Genomic DNA, 27,624 nt, shown 5'->3' with positions numbered 1-27,624 from the left:
AGGGGCCAGTTCCCCCTTTCAGGGCACCATGCAAAGGTCACACTTCAGTTTCACCCCAAAACTAGACTGGTAAAACTGAGATGTACAGAGATAGCTAGGAACAAGGAAGAAAAACGGGGGCTATCAATCTCAGCCATGCGATCGGAGTGACTGTGGGTAACAGTGGCTTTCTCTGCAGACAAACCCAGCACCTTCTGCCACCTAAGAAATGGCACAGTGCAGACCCCCGGCCAATTGCACCAGCATCTGCCCCGCAAGAACTCATGTTTGCTGACACCAGCCCCCTGAGTCTCTCCTGCTCTTTTCCCCTCCCTGCCAGAGCCCTGGAACTGCATATCCCAGTTTGGATCTCTGTGGCTACCTGAGTGAGACGTCAGCCTAAACGGATATAGATATAAAGAACTTCTATAATCAAGAGAAAAACAATCATATTCAAAGATAGGTGGAGTATCTAGACCGTTTTTTCAAAGAAGACCTGCAAATGGCCACCAGGTACCTGAAACGCAGCTTGGTATCAGTAATTGTCAGTGAAACGCAAATCAGAACCACAAGTGAGATACTACCTCACACCTGTCAGAGTGGCATCGACAAAAAGACACGAGATAAAAATGCTCAATATCATTTGTCCTTAGGGAAATGCAGATCAAAACCATAATTAGATACACTTCTTTACTCCTACTGGGATGGAAATCAGAGAAGAGATAGGCAATGATAAGTATTAGCAAGGACATGGAGAAATCAGAACCCTGTACACTTTCAGTAGGAATATAAAAAGGTGTGATGCTTTGGAAAACAGTTTGGTAGTTCCCCAAAGAGTTAAACAGATTTACCATGTGACTGAGCAATTCCACTTTTAGCTATATATGCAATAGAACTGAAAACACATGTCCACCCAAAATTGGTGCACAAGTGTGAATAGCACCATTTTTCATAATAGCCCCAACGTAGAAGCAATCTGAATGTCCTTCTGTTGCCATTGGATGGAGGGATAAACAAGAGTTGTATATCGCTACAATGAAGTATTATTTGACCACAAAAGGAATTAAACACTGCTGTGCTACAACATGAATAACTCTTAAAAATGTTATGCTACGTGAAGGAAGCCACACATGAAAGACTGTCTATTGTCTTATTCCATGTATGTAGAATGTCCGGAATAGGCAAATCTGTAGGTACAGAAAGTAGATTGGTAATCATCAGGGGCTGGGAGGGAGGAGGGAATGTAGAGTGGCTGCTAATGGGCAAGGGATTCCTCTTGGGGATGATGAAAATATTCTGGAATGAGTGGTGATGGTTGCACAGCTTCGAAGATACTAAAGATCACTGGATTGTGTTTAAAAGGATGGATTTAATGGCGTGTGGATTTTACCTGAATTTTTAAGAGAAGGGTGAATGCTGACATCATTTAGCCTTGGAGCAGGGAAAGGCTGTGAAGGTGACATGGCTGGTTTCTTCTCCTTCTGGTAAGGGAGGACACCGAACTGACCAGCTGGCCTCAGGCACGTGTTCTGGCTACCGTTGTATGGAGTAAGGTTTAACTTAGTAACCTGTAGATTTAGAAGGAACTAGAAGGCAGTTAGTTCATTTCCGTCGTAGACAAGCCATCATTTATGGCTGATCCTTTTGAAAATTACACCTTGAACTTTCAAACTTAAAAGAGATATAAGCAAGGGAGGGTCATTATGTAGCTCTTATTATTATAACATTATAAGATATTGATTGATACTATTGGTTGATATTATTTTTATACAAAGTCACAATAATACTTAGGTGCTGCTTTTTTTTTTTTTATAGTAACTGCAAATATTTATTCATGGTTAGTCAATTCTTTTTACCTGATGCTGTTTTTGAACGGCAGTAATATGTACTGTTTGTCATTACCCACGTTTTCCAAATGTTTCAACCATAACTCTGGCGGTTTCTTTTTTATTTTTTGGTAAGAAATTGCTAAAAGCTGTTCATCAGGAATTTTGGAAATTCTTCAGACAGGATCATCAGAGAGGATTGATGACCTGTTGATAGAAAGCAGGCAACCCTCATAATTTCAGCGGATCAGTCACATATTTTATTTCTGCTGGTTATTCTGTACAAAATACAGGTAATAACATGACCTACAGAAGACATACTGTCACGGGCCCTGAGTGGTCCTTCAGAATGTGCCATCACTTCATAAACTTCTGGAGTACCTTCACGGGATTGCATGGGGTTGGGGAGGTGGTCAGCTTGGGTACCTGGAGGTCAAGGTGTTCCCCAGCTTTACCCACTCACTTGCGTCTTGCCAAGAGTGTAACCCTCAGGGAGACACATTTCCTCATGTGCCTGTCTAGCTGTGTGCATTGTAGGCAACATAAAGGAAAGTTCATAAGGTATATTTTCATATGATCTGGACGGATCTTTCACCATGAGAATTAGAAAATAGGTTTGGAAAGCAGCAGTCACTCAGATCCAGGAAGCTAAGGAAATATTACTTGGAGTTATTAGGTTAATAGGTGAGAGCCAGTGAGATGACAGTTTTACTGTGGAGATACTAGATTTCACAAATTTCAGGGATGAAATAATAGGACTTTTGGAGCATTGTCTGCTAAGAATTGTAAATTCTTTGGTGTTAACTATAGCCATTCATTCAATCCTATGAGGAGTTAATAAAAGTGATAATCTTTTTTTTTTTTTAGTGACAGTCTTATCACTTCAGAAATTCAGAAGTGTGTGTGTGTGTTTAGTAAATTAATTGTTTTTTTTTTTTGGCCTATTTCTTGACATTGTTAAGATTTTAGTGATTATTGAGACTAGTTAATTAAAGAAAGAGAAGTTGGCTTACTGATGTTAGTTGTATCTCAATTACAGTGGTTTGATTTTAGTTTTCCTACTCTTTTTATTATCTTTTTGTGAATATTTTTTTGAAGACACAGTGCTGGGCCCAAGATACAAAGAGGTACATGGTATTCTCTCCACTTGCACAGGACTGTATTTGTAGCTGACAAACTGAGCCATCCATGAAGGCCAACACTGTTTGCTTAGTTTCTCTCGTTTAACCCACGAAGCGCTCCTCAGAGGTGGGTGTGATCATGGTCTCAGGCTCACGATGAGGATGTAGGGAGGTCCCAGCATCAGACGATGTTCATACAGCCGGTCAGTGCCAAGCCCGGAATCACTTGGCACTTGTCATGTGATTATTCCAGTGACACTCTATTTCGTATCTGTCTCTGCAATAGGCGGTGGGGGCAGTGTCCATCAATGCTCCCCCCGGTACCTGACCTGCTGGGAGTGTTCAGCAAATTTTGAAAAGATGGATGGTTTTTGAGCCTCTGTGCTTAGCGGTTGTACGTCGTGCACCAGGCGAGGAGGACAGGAAGGCAGGTCCTTGCTGCTCGTGCAGGTTCCAGGGGCTTGAGGGGATCAGGGAAGGAAACACAGCCTCTCTAGCTTTCTCTTTGAAGACTTGAAAAGCACAATAAAAACTCATTTGTAACTGGGATCGTATTTTGGAAACATTAAATGAGTGTTTTGTTTGTTTGTTTGTTTTTATCTTTCACCTCCATGAATCATTTTCCCCTTAGCCACTCCACTATAGTTGTCCCAGGTGCTGACCGATGACACGAACACGGACAGGGTCAGGTGTGGTCACGGTGGGGAGGCGGGGGTGCAAAGTGGCTGCAGCCGAGCATTTGGGTCCAACATCAGGGAGATCCGCAGCCCCAGAGCGGGGGGGTGAGGCTAAGGTCGCAGGCAGGAGAACCAGGCCCTGGCCAAGTGCCAGAGACGATTGTGGAAGCAAAGCCCTCCGTGATGGGAGCTCTGATGAGCAGGGACTCAGGGGACAAGCAGGCCCTTTCTGCCACGAGGGCTCAGCTCCCAGGGGCAGGAGGGCAGCAGTAAAACTGAGGCATGGCCTTCATTCTCAGCCTCCTGACTGCACCCCCACTGAGCACTGAGTGAGACGGTGTTCCTTTTTTAACCTCAGAAAAGGCAGGGGTCAGGAAAGGATCACTTGAGCAGAAACTGAAGAGAGTGAGGGAATTGAGCCATTCCTGTCTGAGGAAAGAGTCTGAGGCAGACAGAAAAGCAACGATAAAGATGGTGTTGTCTGATGAGCCAAAAAGCAGAGTGAGGAAGAAAAAGTGATAGGACATGAAATCTAACAGCTAAGGGTTCTGAGGAGGAGAGTCCAGGGTTCTCCTTGCCTGTTTAATGCAAGAAGTCGACAAGCCCATATTTGACATTGAACTGTTCCGTTTGTCCTTCCCCCTTTTGTGTTGCACCTTTATCTTCTAGGCTAGGAATGTTGTCTGCCTGCTCTGGGCTAGGATGGAGGTGGTTATAAACCTATAAATAAGCCGGTCCCTTGGAGGAGTGAAGGAAGAGTCTATTGGCAGCTCACACAGCCCGATTATGTCCCGCTTTGGTTTTTCTTTTTAAACATTCCTCTGGCTATTCAAAGTCTTTTCTGGTTCCATACAAATTTCAGGATTATTTATTCCAGCTGTGTGAAGAATGGTGATGGTATTTTGATAGGGATTGCATTGAATGTATAGATTGCTCTCTATAATAGATTGCCTAGACATTTTAACAGTATTTATTCTTCTAATCCATGAGCATGGAATGTTTTTCCATTTCTTTGTGTCTTCCTCAATTTCTTTCATAAGTGTTCTCTAGCTTATAGAGTACATATCCTTTACTTCTTTCATTAGGTTTATTCCCAGGTATCTTACGGTTTTGGGTGCAGTTGTAAATGGGATCAGTTTCTTATTTTCTCTCTCTTCTGTCTCATTGTTAGTGTATAGAAGTGCAACTTATTTCTGTGCATTAATTTTATATCCTGCCACTTTGCTGAATTCCTGTATGAGTTATAGCAATTTTGGGGTGGAGTCTTCTGGGTTTTCTATATAAAGTATCATATCATGTGAAGAGTGAGAGGTTGACTTCTTTGCCAAAATGAATGACTTTTATTTCTTTCTGTTATCTGATTGCTGAGGCTAGGGTCTCTAATACCATGTTGAACAGCATGGTAAAAGTGGGCATCCCTGTTGTGTTTCTGACATTAAAGGAAAAACTGACTGAGAGAAGGAAAAACTCTGTTTTTCCACATTGAGAATAATATTCTTTTTTGTAGATGGCTTTTATGATATTGAGATATGTTCCCTCTATCCCTATACTGTGGAGAGTTTAAATCAAGAAAGGATGCTGTATTTTGTCAGATGCTTTTTCTGCATCAAGGATGCTGTATTTTGTCAGATGCTTTTTCTGTATCAATTGAGTGGATCATATAGTTGGTTTCCTTTCACATTGACTGATTTGTGAATGTTGAACCAACCTTGCAGCCCAGGAATAAATCCCACTTGGTCATGGTGAATAATCCTTTTAATGTACTGTTGAATCCTAATGGCTATCATCTTGGCGAGTATTTTGGCATCCATGTTCATCAGGGATATTGGTCTGTAAACCTCCTTTTTTGGGGAGTCTTTGTCTGGTTTTGGGATCAAGATAATGCTGCCTTATAGAATGGGTTTGGAAGTTTTCCTTCATTTCCTGTTTTTTTGAAACATCTTAAGAAGAATAGGCATTAGTTCTTTAAATGTTTGGTAGAATTCAGATGGGAAGCCATTAGGCCCTGGACTTCTGTTTGGGAATCTCCTTTGGGAGATTTTTAATTACTGCTTCAATTTCCTTGCTTGTTATGGGTCTGTTCACAGGTTTTCTTTTCCTTCCTGTTTCAGTTTTGCTACCAAAACCAGTAGTATAGTATACTACTATACCTGTTTCCTGTCCTTTTCTTTCAGATTGCCTAATTTTTTGGCATACTTGCTTATAATGTGTTCTTAAAATTTTATTTCCTTGGTGTTGGTTGTTATCTCTCCTCTTTCATTCATGATTTTATTAATTTGGGTCCTTTCTCTTTTCTTTTTGATAAGTCTGGCTAGGGGCTTATTGATCTTATTAGTTTTTTCAAAGAACTGGCTTCTAGTTCCATTGATCTCTTCTACAGTTCTTCTGGTTTTTATTTCATTGATTTCTGCTCTAATCTTTATTATTTCTCTTCTCCTGTTTGGCTTAGGCTTCATTTTCTGTTCTTTTTCCAGCTCCTTTAGGTGTAAGGTTAGCTTGTGCATTTGAGACTTTTCTCATTTTTTGAGAAAGTCTTGTGTTGCTCTTAGGGCCACCTTTGGTGTATCCCAAAGGTTTTGAACAGTTGTGTTTTCATTTTCATTTGTTTCCATAAGTTTTTAAAATTCTTTTTAATTTCCTCGTTGATCCATTTATTCTTTAGTTGGATGCTCTTTAACCTCCAAGTGTTTGAGTTCCTTTCAAACTTTCTCTTGTAATTGAGTTCAACTTTCAAAGCACTGTGGTCTGAAAATATGCAGGGAATAATCCCAATCTTTTGATACTGGTTGAGGACTGATTTGTGAACCAGGATGTGATCTATTCTGTAGAAAGTTCCATGTGCACTTGAGAAGAATGTGTATTGTGTTGCTTCAGGATGGAAGGTTCTGTATATATCTGCGAAGTCCGTCTGGTCCAGTGTGTCATTCAGAACTCTTGCTTCCTTGTTCATCTTCTGCTTAGATGACCTGTCCATTGCCATGAATGGGGTGTTGAAGTCCCCTAATATTATTGTATTATTATCAATGTGTTTCTTTAATTTGGTTATTAATTGGTTGATATAACTGGCTGCTCCCAAGTTAGGAGCATAAGTATGTTTAATTGTTAGATCTTCTTGTTGGATAAACCCTTTAAGTATGATATGGTGTACCTCTTCATCCCTTACTACAGTCTTTCATTTACAATCTAATTTGTCTGATACGAAGATTCCTACCCCAGCTTTCTTTTGATGTCCCTCGGCATGATAAATGGTTCTCCATGCCCTCATTTTCAATCTGGAAGTCTCTTTAGGTCTAAAATGGGTCTCTTGTAGACAGCATATGGATGGGTCTTGCTTTTCGTTATCCAATCTGATACTCTTTGTCTTTTGATTGGAGCATTTAGTGTATTTACGTTCAGAGGAACTATTGACATATGAATTTAGTGCCATTGTATTACTTGTAAAGTCCATGTTTCTGTAGATTGCCTCTGTTTTCTTTCTGGTCTTTGTTACTTTTGGGCTCTCTCTTCACTTACAGGATCCCCTTTAAAGTTCTTGCAGGGTTGCTTTAGTGATTACAAATTCTTTTAGTTTCTATTTGTCCTGGATGCTCTTTATCTTTCCTTCCAATCTGAATGACAGCCTTCCTGGATAAAATATTCTTGGCTGCATGTTTTTCTCATTTAGTGCTCATTCTAGCCCTTTCTGGCCTGCCGGGTCTCTGTATATAGATCTTCTGCCAGTTTAATATTTCTATCATCATAGGTTAAGGTGCTCTTCCCTCAAGCTGTTTTCAGGATTTTCTCTGTATCTCTGAAATTTGCAAGCTTCATCAGTATATGTCAGGGTATTGATCTATTTTTATTGAGTTTGGGGGTGTTCTCTCTACCTCTTGGACTTGAATGCCTGTTTTCTTCTCCCAATGAGTGAAGTTCTCAGCTATAGTTTGCTGGCATATACCTTCTGTCCCTCTCTCTCTTTCTTCTTCCTTTGGGACCCCAATAATTCTAAGATTGTTTCACTTTATAGTATAGCTGATTTCTTGAAGCCTCCCCTCATGGTCCATCAGTTGTTTTTCTCTCTCTTTCTTAGCTTCCTTACTTTCCATCATCATGTCTTCTGAGTCAGTGACTCTCTCTTCTGCCTTATTTATCCTAGCTGTTAGAGCATCCAATTTAGACTGCATCTCAGTTAAAGAATTTTAATTTCAGCTTTATTAGGTTTATTTTTGCACTAACAGATTCTCTAGTATATTTTATGCTTTTTTAAAGTCCAGCTAATAACTTTATAATCATTATCCTCAATTCCAGCTGATATTTTACTCATATCCATATTGATTTGATCTGTGACAGAGAATATTACCTCTCATTCTTTCCTTTGTCGTGAATTCTACCTTCTAGTCATTTTCCCCAGAGAAGAATGAATGATAGAGAGAACAGAATAAAAAATATCAACCAAGGGGCGGCTAGGTGGCTCAGTGGGTTAAAGCCTCTGCCTTCAGCTCAGGTCATGATCCCGGGGTTCTGGTATCAAGGCCCACATTGGGCTCCCTGCTCAGTGGGGAGCCTACTTCCTCCTCTCTCTCTACCTCCCTCTCTGCATGATCTTCTCTGTGATCTCTGTCAAATAAATAAATATTTAAAAAATAATCTTTAAAAAAATTTAAAAAATTAAAAAAATATATCAATCAAAACTCAAGTGAAATATACACTAGACAAATTTGAAGACATTGAAAACCAAAATGAAAAGAAAGAGAAAAAAAGAAAAGGGAAAAAAGAGAGAATATAATCTCCCCAGTGGACAAAACAGGATCCACATGGTCCTAAGTATATTTTGGTCTGTTTGTTAGAAAACATTAAATCCCCAAATTATAAAGAAACAAAACTTATGTATATACAAAAATAAAATTTATAACAGTGAAAGGAAGCCAAAAGTGAAGAGTGTATCTATAAAATGTAAAAATGAAAGTTTAAAAAAAGACTTAAAAACAAAGAATAGATAAAGAAACTAGTTGAAAAGGAAAAAAAGTAAAAAAGAAAAGAAAAAATTTAAACTGAAATATTAAACATGAGAAAAAAACTCTCAAATTCTATATACTGTTTTTCCCTATTGCTGGAGTTTTGCAGTTGTGTGTGCTTGTTAAACTTGGTATTCCCTTGATGTTCCAGCTGGTCTTCTGTGGGAGGTGCCTGCTGTGCTGATTTTTAGGTGTCTTTACCTTGGTGGAGTTGCATTGCCCCTTGCCAGGGGGCTGGGCTCAGAGTAAACTGCTTCACTTTCTTCTGCTGGAGCTGAAAGTTCACAGCCCTCTCTCTTCAGTAAACCCTCAGGGAAAGGCGATCTTCTACTTTGTGTCAAACTCTTCAGATTCCTGCAGTGTACATCCACACTGATCCTCCCAGGGGAGGGAGGAGGGTCACAGCGGGCCTGCCAGTTGTAGGGTGCCTGCCCGGGGCGTGGTCTTCCAGTTGTGCCTCGGTTTGTGGTTTATGGCAAACCAAACTGAGAGCCCACTCCTGCCTTGCTGACTATATCAGATTCCCTGCCACAGTGCTTGGAAATTTTGCTGGCTCTGGCACCCCCATTTTCTGTAACCCAAGGGAATCCAGAGACCACATTGTCCCACCTAGGATTCTGCCCTCTTTGCCACCTGAGCACCGTTCACGCAGGGATGTTTCTCACTGGGCCAGATTCCTTAAAGTTCCAATTTTGCCATCTGGGGCTATATTACTTTCTGGTAGCTGACTTTTGGAGGCTCCCTCTTCCTGCTGTTTATCCTCCCATATATCCCCTCCAATACACTTCTGCGCCACTCCAACCTTGCAAAAAATGGTCACTTTTTTCTATTTGTAGAATCCCAGCAATTATTTGCTTGCATCTCAGATTGAATTTACAGTTGTTCAGAATGATTGGTAGTTATCTAGCTAAATTCAGAGGACCAAATGAAATGAGGATCCCTACTCTTCTGCCATCTTGCCTCCCTCCCTACAACGCCATACTGTTTTGGTTACTATAGCTTTGTAATATAGTTTGTAATTAGGAAGCCTGTTGTCTCCAGCTTTGTTATTCTTTCTCAAAATTGCTTTGGCTATTGCGGTCTTTCGTGTTTCATACAAATTTTACGATTTTTTTTTTCTAATTGTGTAGAAAAATGCCATTAGAATTTTGATAGGGACTGCATTATATCTACAGATGGCTTTGGGTAGTATGGTTATTTTAGCAGTATTAATTTTTCTAATCCATGAACATGAAATACCTTCCCATTTGTGTCTTCTTCAGTAGCTTTCACTGTATAGATCGTTCACTTCAGTGGTTAAATTTATTCCCAAATATTTTATTCTTTTTGATGCAATTGTGAATGAGATTGTTTCTTCATTTCTCTTTCTGAGAGTTCATTGTTGGTATACAAATACAACTGATTTTTATACATTTATTTTATATCCTGCAACTTACCGAACTGTTTATTAGACTAATATGGTTTTTTGTGTGGAATTTTTAGGGTTTTCTTTATGTACTATCAAGTCACTGTAGAGACAGTTTTACTTCTTTTCTGATTTGTATGCCTTTTATTTCATTTTCTTGCATAATTGCTCTGGCTATAACTTCCAGTATTACAGTGATAAAAGTTTTGAGAATGGGCATTTTTGTTTACTACCTTAACTGAGAGGAAAAAGTTTCATTGTTTTCATCATTGAGTATGAAGTTAGCTGAGGTTTGGCATGGCATGAGGTTTGTCATGTGTGGCCTTTAATGGGTTGAGGTACATTTTCTCTGTACCCAGTTTGTTGAGAGTTTTTATCATAATTGGATGTGGAATTTTGTCTGATGCTTTTCCTGCATCTATTGAAATGATGGTATGATTTTTATCCACTTGTTTGCTAATGTGATGTATCACAATGATTGTTTTGGGGCTGTTGAACAATGTTTACATCTCTGGAATAAATCTCACTTGGTCATGGTGTATGATCCTTTTGATGCACTATTTAATTCAGTTTGCTGTTATTCTATTGAGGAGTTTTACATCTGTATTCATCAAGGATATCGGCCTGTAATTTTCTTATAGTATCCTTGTCTGGTTTTTGTATCATCACAATGCTGGGCTCCCAAAATGAGTTTGGAAATGTTCCCTCCTCTGCTTTTTTGTTTTGCTTTGTTTTGAAAGACTTTGGGAAAGATTGGTATTAGTTTTTATTTTTTTAATTTAACATTTGGTGGAATTCACCTGTGAAGCCTTCTGGTCTTGGACTTGTGTTTGTTAGGAGGTTTTTAATTCCTGATTCAGTCACCTTACTAGTAATTTGTTTGTTCAGATTTCCTATTCTTTTCTTTCTTTCTTATATTCTTTCTTTCTTTCTTTCATTGTAATAGAAATGGTTTTTAATATAGTAAATGGTTTTTATTATATTTATAGTGGAATGACTGAAGATTTGGGAGTTAACACATCCTTCCAAGTCATTTAGCTGGTTCAATTTAGTATTTTGAGCCACATTGCTTCTTACTCTTTGTAAGAAAAATATTCTTTGTTTCTGACTGGTTTCTATTGTCTATTTTCTAGTTTTTAAAAAAATTTTTATTTTTAAAATTTCTTTCTAGTGTTCCAGAATTCACTGTTTATGCACCACAACCAGTGCTCCATGCAATTCGTGCACTCCATAATACCCACCACGAGGCCCACCCAACCTCCCACCCCCTGCCCTTCCTGTGGACTCTGAAAAACAATATGAGAGTTCCTATTTTTTCTTGATTCAGTCTTGATAGATTGTATATTTCTAGGAATGCATCAATTTTTTCTAGGTTGTCCAAGTTGTTGCTTTATAATTATTTATAGTCTCTATGATCGTTTATGTTTCTGTGGTATCAGTTGTAATGTTTTCTTTCATCATTAATATTATCTTATCCTCTCACTTCTGCTCTTGGTGTATCTGGATATGGTTCAATTTTGTTTCTTAAAACACACACACACACACACACACACACACACCTGCTGCAGGGGTGCCTGGGTGGCTCATTTGGTTGGGTGGCCAACTCTTGATTTTGTCTTAAGTTATGATCTTAGGGTCCTGGGATTGAGCCCCATATCAGGCTCTGTGCTCAGCAGGGAGTCTGCTTAAGAATTCTTACTCTCCTTCCTCTGCCTTTCCCTCTCAATAAATAAATAAATAAATAAATCTTTAAAGACTATTCATTTTATTGTTATTTTCTGTTGTCTTTTAGTCATTATTTCATCTGTTTCCACTCCGATATTTGTTATTTCCTCCCTTCTGCTAACTTTGGGCATAATTGTTTCCTTTTTTTCTAGTTCTTTAAAAGTTAGGTTGATTTTTCTTATTTTTATTTTAAATTTTTTTTTTTTTACATTTTTGCTATATTCCACCTTAAATTTGCCCTTGCAGCATCCCATAGATTTTGATATTTTGTACCTTTGTTTTTGTTTGTTTCAAGATTTTTTTGATTTTGCCTTTTGGTTTCTTCTTTGACCCTTTAGCTGTTCAGAAGTGTGTCGCTGAATTTCCACATATTCGTGCATTTTCAAGCTTTCCTCCTGTTATTAACATCTAGTTTCATGCCATTATAGTCATAGAAGGTACTTGGTATGATTTTAGTCTTCTTAAATTTGATAGGACTTTTTTGTGACCTGTGCTGGAGAATGTTCTGTTTGTACTTGAGAAGAGTATGTAGTCTGCTGTTCTTGGATGGAATGATCTGCATATATGTTTGTTAGGACCATTTGATTAAAAGAATGGTTCTAATGTTTCCCTGTTGATTTTCTGTCTGGATGATCTAGCCATTGTTGAAAGTCAGATATTGAAGTTCCCTGCTATTATAGTTTGATTGTCTGTTTTACTCTTCAGATCTGTTAGCATTTGCTTGACATATTTAGGTGCTCTTACGTTGGGAGCATATATATATTTACAGCTGTTCTATCTTCTTGATGAACTGTCTCTGTTACTGTTTTGTCTTAACGTTATTTTTTGTGTTGTAAGTATAGCTATTCATGTTCTCTTTTGCTTCCCATTTGCATGGAATATATTTTTCCATCCCTGCACATGGAGCCTTTGTGTGTCCTTAAAGCTGAGGTGAGTCTTTTGCAGCAACTTATAGTTGGGTCTTTAAAAAAAAAAAATCCAGGGGTGCCTGGGTAGCTCAGTCATTAAGCGTCTGCCTTCTGCTCTGGTCATGATCCCCGGGTCCTGGGATCAGGCCCTGAGTCAGGCTCCTTGCTCGGTGGGAGGCCTGCTTCTTTCTCCCCCCCCCCCCGCTTGTGTTCCCTCTCTCGCTCTGTCTCTCTCTGTCAAATAAATAAAAAACTCTTAAAAAAAAAAATCCAGCCAGCCACTCCATGTCTTTTAATTGGAGAATTTAGTCCATTTACATTTAGAGTAATTATTGTTAGGTATGGTTCCCTCAGCTGTTTTGTCAATTGTTTTTTGTTTGTTTTAGTATTCTGCTTCTGTTGGTGGATGTATTAACACCATAGCTGTGCTTGATTCTGTCCTGTTCTTACAGGGGTCCCTCTTGGTCCCCTGGGTGGCCTCCTGATAGCAGAAGCCCTCATGTTCTCTGGCAGTTCTCATTACCTGAGCATGGGTTCCTTTAGAATGGAGAGGAACCTCCTCCTTCTTGTGAGATGGTACAAACAAGGGGAAAAGCAGTGTTAAGGAGATTCCATTAGGAAGAAAAAAGCCAGCATCTCTTGGTTCCAGTTCCATGCTTGTTATTTTTTGATTTATTATCTTCTTTAGTTAGATTAATATCACCTATCCATGTTTCATCTAATAAGCATTTTAACAACATAAACATTTGAATCAGCTACACCTTTGCTCTGCTAATAAATTAGCTCTCACAGGCACAATCCAGTATTAACAAGGCTTTTGTTTTTTTGAAGTGTTTTTTATTTCAATATCCCTATGTAAAGAAAACTGATAATTGAGATTTACATACTAAAGAGGTGTATTCTTTATTAATATTTTGTGCATCGATAATGATATGGCTGACATTACTATTAGTTGCCTGAAGAGATTTGGTCAGCTTGTTAAGAATGATTTTTTTCTTCTAACATTGGGTCTTCTGAAAATAGGCCATAATTCTACCATTAGCATAGAAAATGTCTCCCAGTTATCATTAAGTTTTGTGTTATAAACACACAAATATGGCACAGAAGTCTGTTTCAGGGTTAGAAAATTATCTTAATGGCACTTTGGGAAAGTATTCAAGTTTGAATGGTTATGTGGAGAAGGATTTATGTAATGTGGATAAATATTTTTATGTAGAACAGTCTTAACATTTTAACTTACTCTTATTATTATACTTAGGTTTAGTATTAATATACACAAGCCAGCTTTCCCCTGGCTGTCAGCTGTAGGCCACTCATAGGTCCCAAAGGCCTCCCCCAAGTCCAGCAGTATTAACATTTAAACTTATTATAACACTTACTCTTATTATCACGTTTATAAGGTCTTTCTTTTTTAGCTGTAAAAATAGCTACATGGTTTGTTTTTTATGTGTTTAAGCTGGTATGATAGAAATTAAGGTCTAAGTCATGGGTCTCAAATATAAACACATAAATCCTGCATAGGGATGTTCTGAGGGTCCAGAATTTAGAATCAGGGTGATTATATTTTTCCCATTCATGGAAAGCAGTAGGTCTCATAATTTAATTCGATACTTCATGATATGCAGCATGGAGTAGCAAGAAACCATGGGCTTTGATTTTAAAGGACACCTGGCTATGAACTCCGTCTCCACACATGTGACCTGTGTGCTCATCAGCTGGAAAAACAAAATACAATGACTTAAATGAGATACAGTTCACTTCCTTCTGCCTGACAAGGCAAGGGTGTGCAGATGGGACTGGCAGATTGGTTGGCTCCTCAACATGTGGCTTTGATCTGCATCCAAGGTGGTACCAGCTTTCACTGCTCAAAGCTATCAAAGAGGGGGAAAGAAGAGGGGGATGAGGAGCGTTCTTTTGAAGGACAGGGTTGAACACATCACCTCCACTTACCTTGCCTGCGAGAACACAACATAGCCCCTCAAGGAAGCCTGGGAAGTGTAGTCTCTGTCAGAGCAACGGCAGCCTTGCTCAGATGTGCTTGGGAAAGGGTGTGATTCCCTTCCTAAAAGGAAGAAGGAAATAAGGAGGAGCTGCTTAACAATCTTGGCCAGGAGCCTTGACCAAATTACTCTTTCTTGATTCTTTTTGTAAAATGTTGAACTGTTTATAAAAATTTACAAAATATCTATTGACTGTCATCCTCAAAAGATTTTGATGAAGAGACATTTAATAAATATAAATATCCCTTCCATATTTTCTGGGGCTCATTTCTCTTATTACTTCTGGGTACAACTCTTAGTTTTTGAAATTAATAATAATATACATTCTCTTGCTGTGTAACAAATTACCACAAATTTACTGGCTTAAACCAGTAGCCTTCTCAGTTTTTGTATGTCAGGAGGCAGAGCCCAGCATAGCCAGCATATTCCATGTTCGGGGAGCCACACGCTGCAGCCAAGGTGTCAGCCGACTGCAGTCTCATTTGGGGCCTGACTGCCTCACCCGGGTCATTGGCAGAATTCCTGTCTTTGCAGCTGTGGGATCCAGGGCCCCAACTTCTTGCTGTCAGCTATAGGACTGTGTTCGAGAGGCCACTCCCACATCTTAAATCCTTCCTCCCAGATCCGAGAGGATTCACCTGGTTTACTGCCGACATGGCTGCCAACTTTTTAGGCCACCGAGGAAGGTTTCTAGAGTAAGTCTGCTAACCAGACGAGATATTGTGTATAGCACAACTAATTATGAAGGTGACATTCCATTGCTGTTGCCATACTATCTTAGTGAGAAGCAAGGCACAGGTCCTGCTCACACTCAAGGGGAGTGATTTCACAGAGGCATGAATGAGATCATGGGGCCACCTGGAAGTTTGTCAAGCACAGTAGCTGTGTTTCATTTAAAATCACTTTGTATTACAAATGGAGAATTCCTGTTTGCCACTATCATTTCTCAGGTTTTGGTAAAGTGTCTCTGGGGACTCTTTTTTTTTTTTTTTTTTTTTATCAAATTAGAAATACCAGTCCATACTGAATCATGGAAAATATATGTGTACACATGTATTGGGAGAGAGAGAATATAAACATGAGAAGGGAGATGGAAAAATATCTTCCTCTGCTTTCCACTGTGACTGAACACTGTTGGATACCACAGATTTGGTATCATAAGAGCTACTCCACAAACTGACAGTATTGTGTGTAGAGAATGTAAAAAGTCAAAATGGTCTATCTATAAAGACTAGCTCAGGAATTTGCTTCTTTGTCTCTTGCTGTCTTTTAGTTACCCTAATTATGACAGGTACACATTGAACAGTAGGCCTTTCTGAGCTTACATGGTATTGCTGGGCTCATTGTTTGTTTAGATTCTACAGAGCTTGAAAGAAATTGAAGTCACTACCCTAGGAAGTATGATACAGACTGGTGTCAAAATTAGCCTCTAAAGTCTTGTATCATCTATCAAATAATATAATAAAAATGTAGTTTTTAAAAAAAAAAACAACATTAGTAATAATCAGCATAAGATCCAAAATTTGCTTTTAACTCTGTAGTATCCTCTTGTTTGTGATGTGGATATTATTCCTGGCCTCCTTACCGCAGTCAAAGGCTAATTTTTCAGTGACATTGAGCATCATCCTGAAAGAATCCTCCAGTGTCTGTCCATCCATTGATCCATCCATCCATCCATCTGTCCAGCAGACAGCTGTTGAATTCCCTCTGTAGTCCCCATACCGTGCTAAGTCCAGACATAGGCACAGTATTCTGGTCTTTGGTCTTAAGGGAATTTCATTTCATATGATACACACCAAAGAAGTAGTGGGTGTCATTCCTGTTCTCATCCAATTTATAATGTTACCGATAAGATTGTTTTAAAATAAATTTTAGTTAAATGCATTTATACATATATACATATAGCTAGAGATGAAGAAATGATGTGCTATTTGAGAGTATAATTAAGAGAAATGATCAGTTCAATCACTGAACCCTTAACATATAGTTAATGAGTGCTTACTCCGCAATGGCTCCTCTTCTAGGTCTGAACCTGAAATAGATGGTAGGTAACCGGCTCCTTTTCTGCCTTTCTGTTCCTGACCCTGTCTCTCATTTGGATGGAGGAAAATCACATGGTTAGGAAGTGGCTACAGCAAATAGAATCCTCAGAGGACCTCCCCTTCCCTGAGTTCTAAAGCAAGTGATAGTTTGCACAGGCTTCCTAGAATACTCTTCTCCTGCTCCACGTTCTTATCTGTGGGATCACTGGGGTTCATCTGACCAAGAAGTCTGTGATAGCCATGCCTTGAGATATGTCAGGGTTGGAAGATCTACACTTCCCATCAGAATAAAAGAAAAACTGCAAAGGATTCGTGTCCTTTGTTTTAAGACCAGATCTTCACATTATACTTCAAAGGAAGGGTGAACATGTCTGTCCATCCAATAGTGTCCCTCAGGAAGAAAAAAGCTTCAACTTCAAAGGAAGAGCATGTCGTCATTCCTGAGCTTCAAATGAAATGCTCTCTTTTCCTTTTCCTGATGAACGGGTGAAATTATAACAAAGACTTCCTATTAGGTTGAATCAGAAGGAATTCAGCTATTTGTGGTTACAGAGCGGTGGAGCTGTAGGTCTTCGTGCACCATAAACTCACAAACCACTGATAGAAGTGTCAGGTGGGCGTAATTTATCTAGCGTGTCTTGAGGTAGGAAAGGGTGTAGTACCAAACTCAAACCTGTAATTACAGAACAAGACACAACGAGTGTGCCCTGTGACAGAATATCTGTATCCAGGCAGGCATGTTGCTATAAGGCAGATGCCGTGGCAGCTCAGGAAATTGAGCATTGCACAAACCCTGATGTCTCTTTCTACACTTCTGAAAGGTCTTATTTTTACTACTCTGTTTATGTGAGGACTTAGTTATGAACTGATGACACGAACAAACTTAGAAATTTTGTAGCTCGAATCAAATGCCTCTTTTGAGGTAGGCCTGCTTTCGAGGCAACACAAAACTGCATTCAGCGGGAATCTAAACAGAATTACACTCTGCTCTGTACTGCAGAGGCTACCGCACTAGTTATGGCAGATCACCAAAGAGGTCTCAAAGACGGGACCCCTTCAACTGTGTACTTCCTGACTGGAGGCGTCCACCTTGAGAGAGGCTGACAGCATCCGTAGCATAAGAACCACTATCAGTGGAGCATCAAACTAAAACAGCAGGCCATATTCCATGACAAAAGATATCATTGTAGCGCAGCGGCTCTATATGAGAAAGATTACCAGTGGTCCAGTAAGATGCCGGCATAACCCCAAAATTGACATAGATCCCCTTTTCTAATAAAACAGAGTATACAGAACCATTGTATCTGTTATAAGTGAATTCTGAAAGACCCAACCCTTTGACTAAAAATTTAGTTACTCAAAGTTTATCATAATGGAATTTGACCCTAGATGGTCCTTGACTATTGGCCTTCAATTTAAATGGTGCTTGCATAGGAAAAAGGACGGGAAAGAAAGTCTGTCTCTACTTTCCATGCCCCTCTCCCCCCATGCCCGCTGAGGGTACCTGTTGGCCAGAGAGTGTGCAGACACATTCTCCCATCTGGGGCAAGATCACTGTTGAGCTTCTGGGGCCTCAGCTCTAATGCCCTTCATGTATTCTTGGTGCTGGCACCTGGGCCTGGGGCCAATGAGGAAGGATCCAGGTCTGGTTACTGTAAACAGACCCCAGGTAACAGCCTTGGGAGTGCGCCCACCCTGTGCTGGTGGTGGTGATGTGGAGTTGGAAACCATGTTCCCAGCTTGTGGCTTCCCACAGGTAGGATCTCACTGTCACAGATGGCCCAGCATGGTATGGCACAGGAGCAAGGGGCACGTCTCTTTCCTTTCAGAACGTGACTCACAAGGCGCTCACTTACTTCCAAGTGTAGCCATTTTGGAAGAACAGGGAAAGCGGATGTGGAGGGTGATTGATTTCTCTTCCCTGATAGCCTCCTGCTCAAAATCAGTTTTAGTACTCCAGCATACCTTCCTTCCCCCTGCCCACCCTTGCAACTTTCCATTTATTTGTGCTATTCCTTTTTTTTAGTTTTTTTTAATCGAAGTATGGTCGACACAACACACATTGCTGCACTAACTACCTCTTTTATAACAGCTCCTTTGCCCAATCCAGACAAAATAGTTGTCTTAATATGTTAGACATATGCAGAGAGTGAACTAGCACTGTGATCTCATTATTAGAGTCCCTGGGTAGTAGATATAAGACTTCTATCAGATATAAGACTTCTATCAGACAGACTGCAGTCTAAAACTTGCCACACACTGTGATCAAAGAACCATCTTTTAAAAAAAAAAAATTTGCTCTTAATCAGGTAGTATTTGCTTATATAGTTAATAGGTTTATGGTGAGGATTACACCTTATATTTTTTTTTCCAGGGAATTAAAATATTTGTTAAAGAATGATTATCTACATTTAAAAAAATAGGTTTCTAGCTTACTCTGGTGATCATTTTGAAAATATATACAAATATATTGAATCATTATATATTCCTGTAACTATTATAACATATCAATTATACCTTCATTGAAAAAGTGAAAAAATTAAATTATGGGTGAAACAATAATATGTCCATCTGTCATTATGAATAAAACTCAGGTTTTTTGTTTACATTCTTTTGTAAAACTTAGACTTCAATTTTTTTTCTCAAAAAATGTTAACGTGAACGAAAGCACACATCAGAAGACAGTGGATTATTGCATATTTGTTTTAGAAAAGTAAAAAATATTTAGGTCAGAAATATGTCTTTTGACGACCGCTTTTGTCATTCTAGCTTTTGTTGTAGCAGTGTTAGACCGTGAATAGGCTGTGGTAAATTTATGCATTGGCGTATAACCTTCCTACTAACCAATCAGAATGTAGATGTTTTGCTTTTAGGTACCAAGAAAGAACAGTATTGGCAGGACACAAATTTTCCAGTGGAAGAGTATTCTTCCATGAAAATTCACATGGCCTTTCTTACAATAACTACATTATTGTCCTCAAAAAAAAAAAAAGAAAGAAAGAAAGAAAGAAAAGAAAAGAAAGAAAGGAAAAGAAAAACAAGAATTGGATGTACTCAGTGCCAGACCCGTAATTCCCTCTCCTCGTGTTGATGACCAGGCATTCCGAGCAGGCTACAACAGATGTGAAAGTCCGTCCCTGCTCTATGACCTTCACCCCTCCTGCTGAGTGTGGGCTGTCCTCTCTCTGTGTCTGTCACAGAGATGAATCCCAGCAGTGATGAACTTGGAAACAATTAGGTGCGGCAGGCTTAGTTTCTTCAAGTCCCCTCTCTTTGGCTGGCAGATGACTGCCTTCTTTCTGGGCCCTCACATGACCTTTCCTTTGAGCTCAAACCCAGTATCCCTTCTTACAAGGATCTCGTCCTACTGGATTAGGGCCCACACTAACTGCTTCAGTTTAGCCTGACCGCCCTTTTCAAGACCCTGTCTCTAGTACAGTCACATTCTGAGGTATGGGGGTTAGGGCTCCAATATATGAACTTTGGTGGGGAGCACACCAGTGCATAACAGAGTATAAAATGTGGAAAAATATTAACATCATAAGTGATGGAGACCTCTATAAAATTTAAATTAAAACGTTTGCGGATTTCCTTACATGCTTTTGTGTTCTCATACACAATATCTGAAAATACAAAGACTTCATATTTCCTGTGCTGTGTTTCTCTTTTGGCAGGCCTGGCAGCTTCGATTCAGCCACCTTGTGGGCTATGGTGCCAAGTACTACTCTTACCTGATGTCCAGGGCAGTAGCTTCCATGGTTTGGAAGGAGTGTTTTCAACAAGACCCCTTTAACAGGTAATGAGGGGCTGGAATTCTCCTCCAACACCATTACCCCCCACCCCACTGCATCTGAAGCCTGGCTGAGAACCTTAGCCACTTGCCACCTAGCCCATCCCGCACCTTCTGGCTGGGCCTCCCTCCCACTTCCGGACAAAGAGCCTGACTCCGAACCTCTGCCTTGGTCTCTAGTGCTGCGCAGCTGCCGCACGCTGGTGATGGTGTGGTATCCTCCCGCCATGGCCGTGGGGGCCCTTTGTGTGAGAGCTCTTTGCTTCTCCAAAGTGGCCCTAGACTGCTGCACTTCCACGCCTCCCCAGTGGGTTTTCTTAGTTGCTCCAGCCTCTCTTACTGTCTGTATCTGCTGCTGGGTCCTCCCTATTCCTTTGGACAGGCTTCCTTATTTTCAGCACAAGCTTCCAAGGATTCACTCACGGGGAACAGCACCTGATTTCCTTTTTATTGCCCAACAAAGGACTTGCTATTGTTGTTCATTTGGGAGCAGCACCATTGGAAACTTTGATTATCGATGCTAGTGTGTTCTGGAAGGTTCCGCCTCTGCCTGACTTTGGAACACTTTCTTCCCATGTAAGACAGTGGCAGTCAGAAGATGGAGAGCTGCTCCCCTGACCATTCCTCTACACCTCCCTTCGTGAGGTCCACTGACCACCACTTAGCGTTGGTAGCTGCAGAATCCCTGCCCCACATCGCCCCCCGCTGCTTGCCTCCTAGGTACCCTCCCGAGCAGCCCTGCTCACCGTTTCGATCACCACGATGGGTAGTAGCTCAGACAGCACAATCCGCAGCTGCCACAAACATGATTGTGTGGTGACTCTCGGCCCTGTCCAGAGTGCATTTCATCTAGTTAGCCGGTGACCGTGTGAGCATTTAATGGTTCTGCAAGGGAATTGGTTGATTGATTTCAGCTAGGGACGTAGGATGCTCTCCCCCTTCCTTACAGTGGAGGCAGCCATGCACAGTGGTGGGCTGGAGAAGGAGGGAGAGCGGGTCTGGGATGGGCAGCCCTGCATCCCCAGGATCTCAGTAAGCTCTACCCCACAGGAAAAGCACCGGATTGCCCCACTGCCCCTTGAGTGGGCCTCCTCGTGATTCTCACAGGCTTCCCTCCAACACCAGGAAGCTCAGGGAAGTCGAGTTCTGGTCTGAAGGAGTCCTTAGAAGGAGCTTCCTTTGAAAGCAAACCACTAATTATGATCTGGTCTAATACTCATTTAAAGCATCTTATCTGCTCACCACACAAATAAACACATCTCCAAATACCTCTCAGGCAGCCATGGGTGATGCTGTATCTTCACTGCTTTTATGCGGTTTAAAATTAATGGCCCCTTGGATTTTCAGAGTGCCCTAAAGTTTCCAAAGGGCACGTTATGTTACACTGATGGCAGCCTTCAGAGCAGGTACTTCTTGTGAGAGGAAACTGAGGCTCGGAGGGGACAAGCGGTTTGCCTAAGGCTTCCCAGCGAAAACAGACTGGAGTGAGATTATAAGGCAGGTCTGCTAATTCCTAGCCCCTTCTCCCGGCCTGTCTCCTGCCCAGCCCCCAGCTTTTTATGCAGTTGGATGTAGGTTTGGATTTTCTTAGCATTTAATAATCACATTCAGTTCCAAAGCCTTTTGAACTTGAATCTGATGTAATAGAATTTTTAAATGTTTTACAGTTTGGTACCCACATGTTATTTTGTCTTCCGCCCTTTGCACACTGCAGACATTTGGTCTGCTTTTCAGATTTTATTATTTTCAAAGGACCTAAAGCCAAAATTGACTATAATAAATCAGTTTGGGGTATTATGATTCTTTACTGGAGATTTCTATAAACTAGGCAAAATATTATCTTGTTTAAAGGAGCTGCACTTTACTAGAAAACCACATACTATTAAATACATATATTTCCAAGCATTTATATCTTGTTTATATGTGCATTCTTGCCTAGACATGTAGTTTGCCCTACTTTTATAGACGTGTAAAAGTAAGCTAGTAAAAATATTCACTGGACTAGAAAATTTCGAACCTATGTCAAAAGATCCTTTTTGATCCCACTTCTGAAAAAGCACCAGACTGAAAGCCTCACCAGAAAGCCAGGCAGCACAGACCTGAGGCACACCAAGAACCAGAGGCCCGAGAGCAAAAGTCCGCCAAAGTCGGTGGCGGGGGGGGGGGGCGGCTGCAGACCGGGGCTGGCAGGAGATCTGGCCCCCCAGGCCAGGGGTCATGTGGGGCCTCTCAGCTGCCCTGTCCCTTCCCTGGGTGGGCCCAGCCTTCTGTCCATGATTCCTAATTCGTGACACACTTGGCCTTGGCACCCACACAGTGTTTGATCTCAACATATTTTTGACACTGTAATACATCAAAAGTTCTGATTAGAAACCATGTTTCCAACTGAGGATTGCTGGGGGGAGGGGGGTTGGGAGAAGGGGGGTGGGGTTATGGACATTGGGGAGGGTATGTGCTTTGGTGAGTGCTGATTCACAGACCTGTACCCCTGGGGATAAAAATACATGTTTATAAAAAATTAAAAATTAAAAAAAAAATAAAAAGAAACCATGTTCCCAACATTGCCCATACATAAAGATGATCCAGAAATAGCGCGATGAAAACAGCATCATTTATGTAACTTATTTCATCATGGTGTGTAGTCATCTAGCATAAAAGGAATTGCATTTTCCATAAAATACAAAAATAGCACTAAATAGCTTGTGTCCAGGTGCTGTTAAGTTGGAGAATTTCTATCTGTAAAAATTCTTCCAAATCTGCCTGCAGGTGTTGTAATAGACAGTATTCCCTATAGAACCCAGCAGACAAAGAACATCAGAGGGCAGGAGTCAGTTTCCTCTTCCGTCATTTACCCTTAGCTGAGCTCTGCCTCTCCGGGTGTAATTAAGCCTCTCCTGCCAGCTTTGTCTCCTCCACTCTGCTTTCTCAGTGTTGTTTTTCTGTGGAAATCTCAGTGGAAATAAATCCCAAATCTCACTTTAAGATCTCACCCAAAGGTGATGGACAATGGGATACCTTTTACTTATTATATCATACTGAAACTAAATAATCCTTTCTTCGAAGAGAGAAGAAAAGCTGAAAATTCAGTTCTCCTTTTACAGTAAATATTTCACACGAGGTTTTACTTAATCAAAATAATTTAAAAATTGGAATTAAGAGTTTTAGAAGTGAGAAAATGGAGGGCTGGATTGTCTCAAGGTGGCAGCTTTTCTGAATAAGATGTCAGTGTGGCTTCATTTTGAGAAACTAGGACAAGGGTGAGCCGGGGCTGTAACGGAGTGTCCTCTCTCCCCCGCAGGGCGGCAGGGGAGCGCTACCGCAGGGAGATGCTAGCACACGGTGGGGGCAAGGAGCCCATGCTCATGGTGCAAGGTAAAACAAAACAAGGATTGGTAACTCTCGTCATCTCCCCACCTTTTTTTTTTTTTTTAAAGGTTTTATGGGTTATATGTATGTTTTTAATTATTGAAGTATGGTTGACCTATAATGTTGTATTAGTTTGAGCATACAGCTTAGTGATTGGACAGGTCTGTATGTTACGCCATGCTCACCACCGTAAGCGTAGCTACCATCAGTCACCAAACACTGTTATTACAATATTACTGACTATATTCCCAATGATAAGCGTTTCAGCTCCGTGACTTATTTATTTTTTAACTGGCAGTTGGTACCCTCCATCTATTTTGCCCATCCTCTCACTGACCTCCTGTTTTTTGGGTTTTGTGTTTTAGTATTGGTTCTTTGAGTTATGTTTTTGTATTATTTATGATGAAAGCTGTTCATATTCAAGTCTCTACATTTTTCCCTTTAGAGATGAGGCTTCCGCTGTGTACTTTGTTCTGAGCATCTATTGATTATATCCCAAACAACAATTTAATTTTTAGTTATTACCATTTCTTCAGATGCTGGCATAAAACTTCAAGGTTTTAACTTTTAAAATGTTGCTAACACTCTAATAGGAAGTTTGTAAATTTGTTATACATTACCAGAAAATTTGCCTTTTAGGTTTTAACAGGTCTCAGTGCATTTCTTTAGCCTAAAGAACTCATTTATTTCTTTATCCAAAAGTTTAGCTAGACCTTTGCTAGAAATCCCAAGGCAGTGGGCTGGACTTTTTACCGATTAAAAATTAGAACCTAATTAAGTCTTCTCTTTCAGGTACCACAATGCTTGTTTTCCTATGTGATATGGAGGGTTAATTTTTTCATTTAAGTATTTTCACTGAAAATTTAATTATAAATGGAAGTGGCCATCATGATTTTGCACAAAGTGTTCTCAGCAATATTTTAAGGAAGATGTGAATATCCCTGGATATTCTCAATATATCAGCAGTTATATCTGCAGCTGACCCCTCTAACTAGCTGACAAAAATTGCTTTTAGGAAATAGATCTGGTGTTGGAGAAGTAGGATAGTAATGGGTCTGACGTAAATGTTTCCTTACCTATATCTGTTGCATCTAATACCTATGGCCCGTTCTCATAGAGCTCCTTCCCTCCAGATGTTCCTTTACTCAACATGCCTGCGTTGAGGGCTCCTAGGAGCCAGACACTGTTGTGGCCCCGTGCTGTGCTGAGGGCAGGAATGAAGGACACATGGACAAACACCCCTTTCTTGTGGAACTTGTATTTCGTCAACTTGGCCTGGAGTGTGCGCTCTTCCTGGCACAATCTACCCAGCACCGTAGTATGTGTGGAAAACAAATCAGCCGGCCCAAAGACCCCACAATTTCATATAACCTGGCCCAACTGAGAGGATAGAAGTCCCCCCCGACAACACTTTGGTCTCCCAGCAGTACGCTGTGCCTCTGAGTTGTCCTCCTGAGATGCAAAAGGCCTGGCGGTGGTGCCTCAGTTTCCACTCACACCTTAATGGCCCATCCTGAACTCTGCTACAGCCAGGGAAGGGTTTTACATGGTTTACACGCTTGATTAGTTTAATCTCCTAGCACCCTCTGAGGTAGGAAGGGTCACTATTCCCATTTTCCAGATGCTGCAACAGGTCAGGTCCTTGACTGTTATAAAGAAAGAGGCAGTGGGTAAATCAGTCAGGATTTGAACCTGTGACTTCTGGCTGCAGAGACTGTGCTCTTCAGCAGTCTGTGCTGTTTCATGTGTTTGCAGAACAGGACACTGGGCTAAGAATCTCTTATGGACCCACGTAAAAGGAAAATTCCTCAGCTCATAATAATAAACCACCGAGAGTACACATCATGTGTTTCTCAGCTGGTAGCTTCTGGTCCCTCACAGAAAGCCCACTGTGAGTCAAGAAGGGGTACTTCACTTTGCTTCCTCCTGTAGGTTTTCTGTTACGTATACTCTCCCAGTAGCCATGCTTAGCTTTTCCTCTTTGAGACCAGGATCTAAACACTGTCTGCACATAAATATTAGCTTACATATGGCTCCCTCAAAAGAAAAAAAAAAATTAAATCCTTTTCTATGTTTGTCCTTTGGCTGGTGTATTTTTCTACTCACTTCCAAGAATGTTGTAACAAACCTCTTTAAAAATTCCGTTCTTTATATGTAAACATCATTGTGTTAAGAAACTTAATATTTTCCACACTGAAATTCGCATACTTGGGAGAGAAAAACAAGACTGTGGCTCAAACCAGAAATGATAAAGCATTCAGATTCCAGTTAACACCAACAATAGAATGGTTCTGCTTTTAAACTTTAATATTTTTCTTAATGTTGTTCTGTCAGATTTCATTAATTCACACGATTTGTTACATGTCAGAGATGAATGGGGGACGTGCAGAGAAGTTTATGACTGTTGTCACTTTATAGGGCTGGATTTGTAAGACAAGACCAGCAGTGGCTTCTCATTTTCTCTTAGGCAGCCAACCTGTACCCCCAAATAGGAATGTCTTAGGGGATGGCTCATAGCCAAACACTGGGGTCTCCTGAAGAGTAGTAATTGGTGAAATTACTAAGAGTTATGATATAAAAACCCAAGCAATCTAGTAGGTGTTATTCTTGTATGAAAATGTAATTTTTTAATAGGTGTTTATATATGTTACTTAGGTGCCTACTAGGTAAATGCAAAGAGTTATAGAATTATAGTTATAGAATTATTTTAAGAGATAAAGAAAGAATACCTCCCTTCAAACTATGTGCTTATGTGTTTATATATGTTACTTAGGTGCCTACTAGGTAAATGCAAAGAGTTATAGAATTATAGTTATAGAATTATTTTAAGAGATAAAGAAAGAATACCTCCCTTCAAACTATGTGCCTCCTTGACCAAACGACAACTTTATTAATCTCCTACTTTAAGACTTAACGTTTCAAATGAACTCCAGGCCATTCCTTAGAGTCAGAATACCTCTGCCTTGTACTCATGCTCTTTGAACGATACATATTCAGAGAAATCAAATACACCATGCCTTTGATCTTTGAATAATAAAGACGACACAGGTGACCTGTGTTTAGAATGAGTCGACATTAGCTCTGAGTCCCTTGATCTTTTCTGGTTCCTCCAATGGATGAGCCTCCCTGTGGGCAGAACCTGGTCTGAGGGAAGTGCTGGAGAACATGGCATTTCTTTTTCTTTTCTCCTGCTGTCCGTTCCACGTTCCTTAGTAAAGTTTCCTGCCACACAGCCCCGTCTGTGTGCTCACTCTGGCTCGGCATTGAGGGGGTCCCACAGGGCAATCCAAGCCACAGTGAGAGGCTGTGTCTTTGCCCTCAACACTCTAAACACCATTTGAAAACAATGCAGTGGTTACATAGTCGTTCAAACAGCATTCCCCTTCTGGGAGAAGAAGACAGGTTGCATGGTACAGCCACCCAGTAGTAGCTGGGCTACTTCTTGAGAAAGTCCCTCACCCTCCCTCAGGGAGAGAAGGTGTTATGGGACGTCACAACTTGGCTTCCTTCTAACGTGCTTGTCCTCAGCTCCTTTCTGGGTCCACATGGCGGGGACTGGGGCATGTGGATATTGCCCAAGTGATGGAACAGATGCAGTAGAAGGAGCGTTACAGATGGAAGTTTGGTCCTTATCTGCTTTTAAACACATTCATGGCCCATGTAAAGATATAGGTTATAAGCACAATATTCATTTACCCCCTCCTCAGCAATTTGGCAATACTTGACCAAAACCAGCTTTCTTCATTGCCAAGAATTCTGGAGTGAGGTTGAACTCTTTGTATTTCATTGCC

The 27,624-nt window shown here is 40.5% G+C and overlaps 1 protein-coding gene across 1 annotated transcript in view; it reads left to right on the top strand.

Annotated features, from left to right (window-relative positions):
- Positions 1-27,624, top strand: part of LOC101679652 (mitochondrial intermediate peptidase) — a 174,119-nt gene that overhangs the window by 125,686 nt on the left and 20,809 nt on the right. The window contains exons 17-18 of the mRNA XM_004774353.3: positions 20,352-20,473; positions 23,766-23,839. Of these exons, the coding sequence (XP_004774410.1) occupies positions 20,352-20,473; positions 23,766-23,839 (196 nt within the window). The remainder of the gene's footprint in view (positions 1-20,351; positions 20,474-23,765; positions 23,840-27,624) is intronic.

The sequence above is a fragment of the Mustela putorius genome, unplaced genomic scaffold, assembly GCF_011764305.1.
Source record: "Mustela putorius furo isolate JIRA1106 unplaced genomic scaffold, ASM1176430v1.1 tig00004035_pilon_pilon_pilon, whole genome shotgun sequence".
NCBI lineage: Eukaryota > Metazoa > Chordata > Mammalia > Carnivora > Mustelidae > Mustela > Mustela putorius.
The sequence above is the reverse complement of the archived record's forward strand: the minus strand, read 5'-3'. Positions and strand labels throughout refer to the sequence as shown.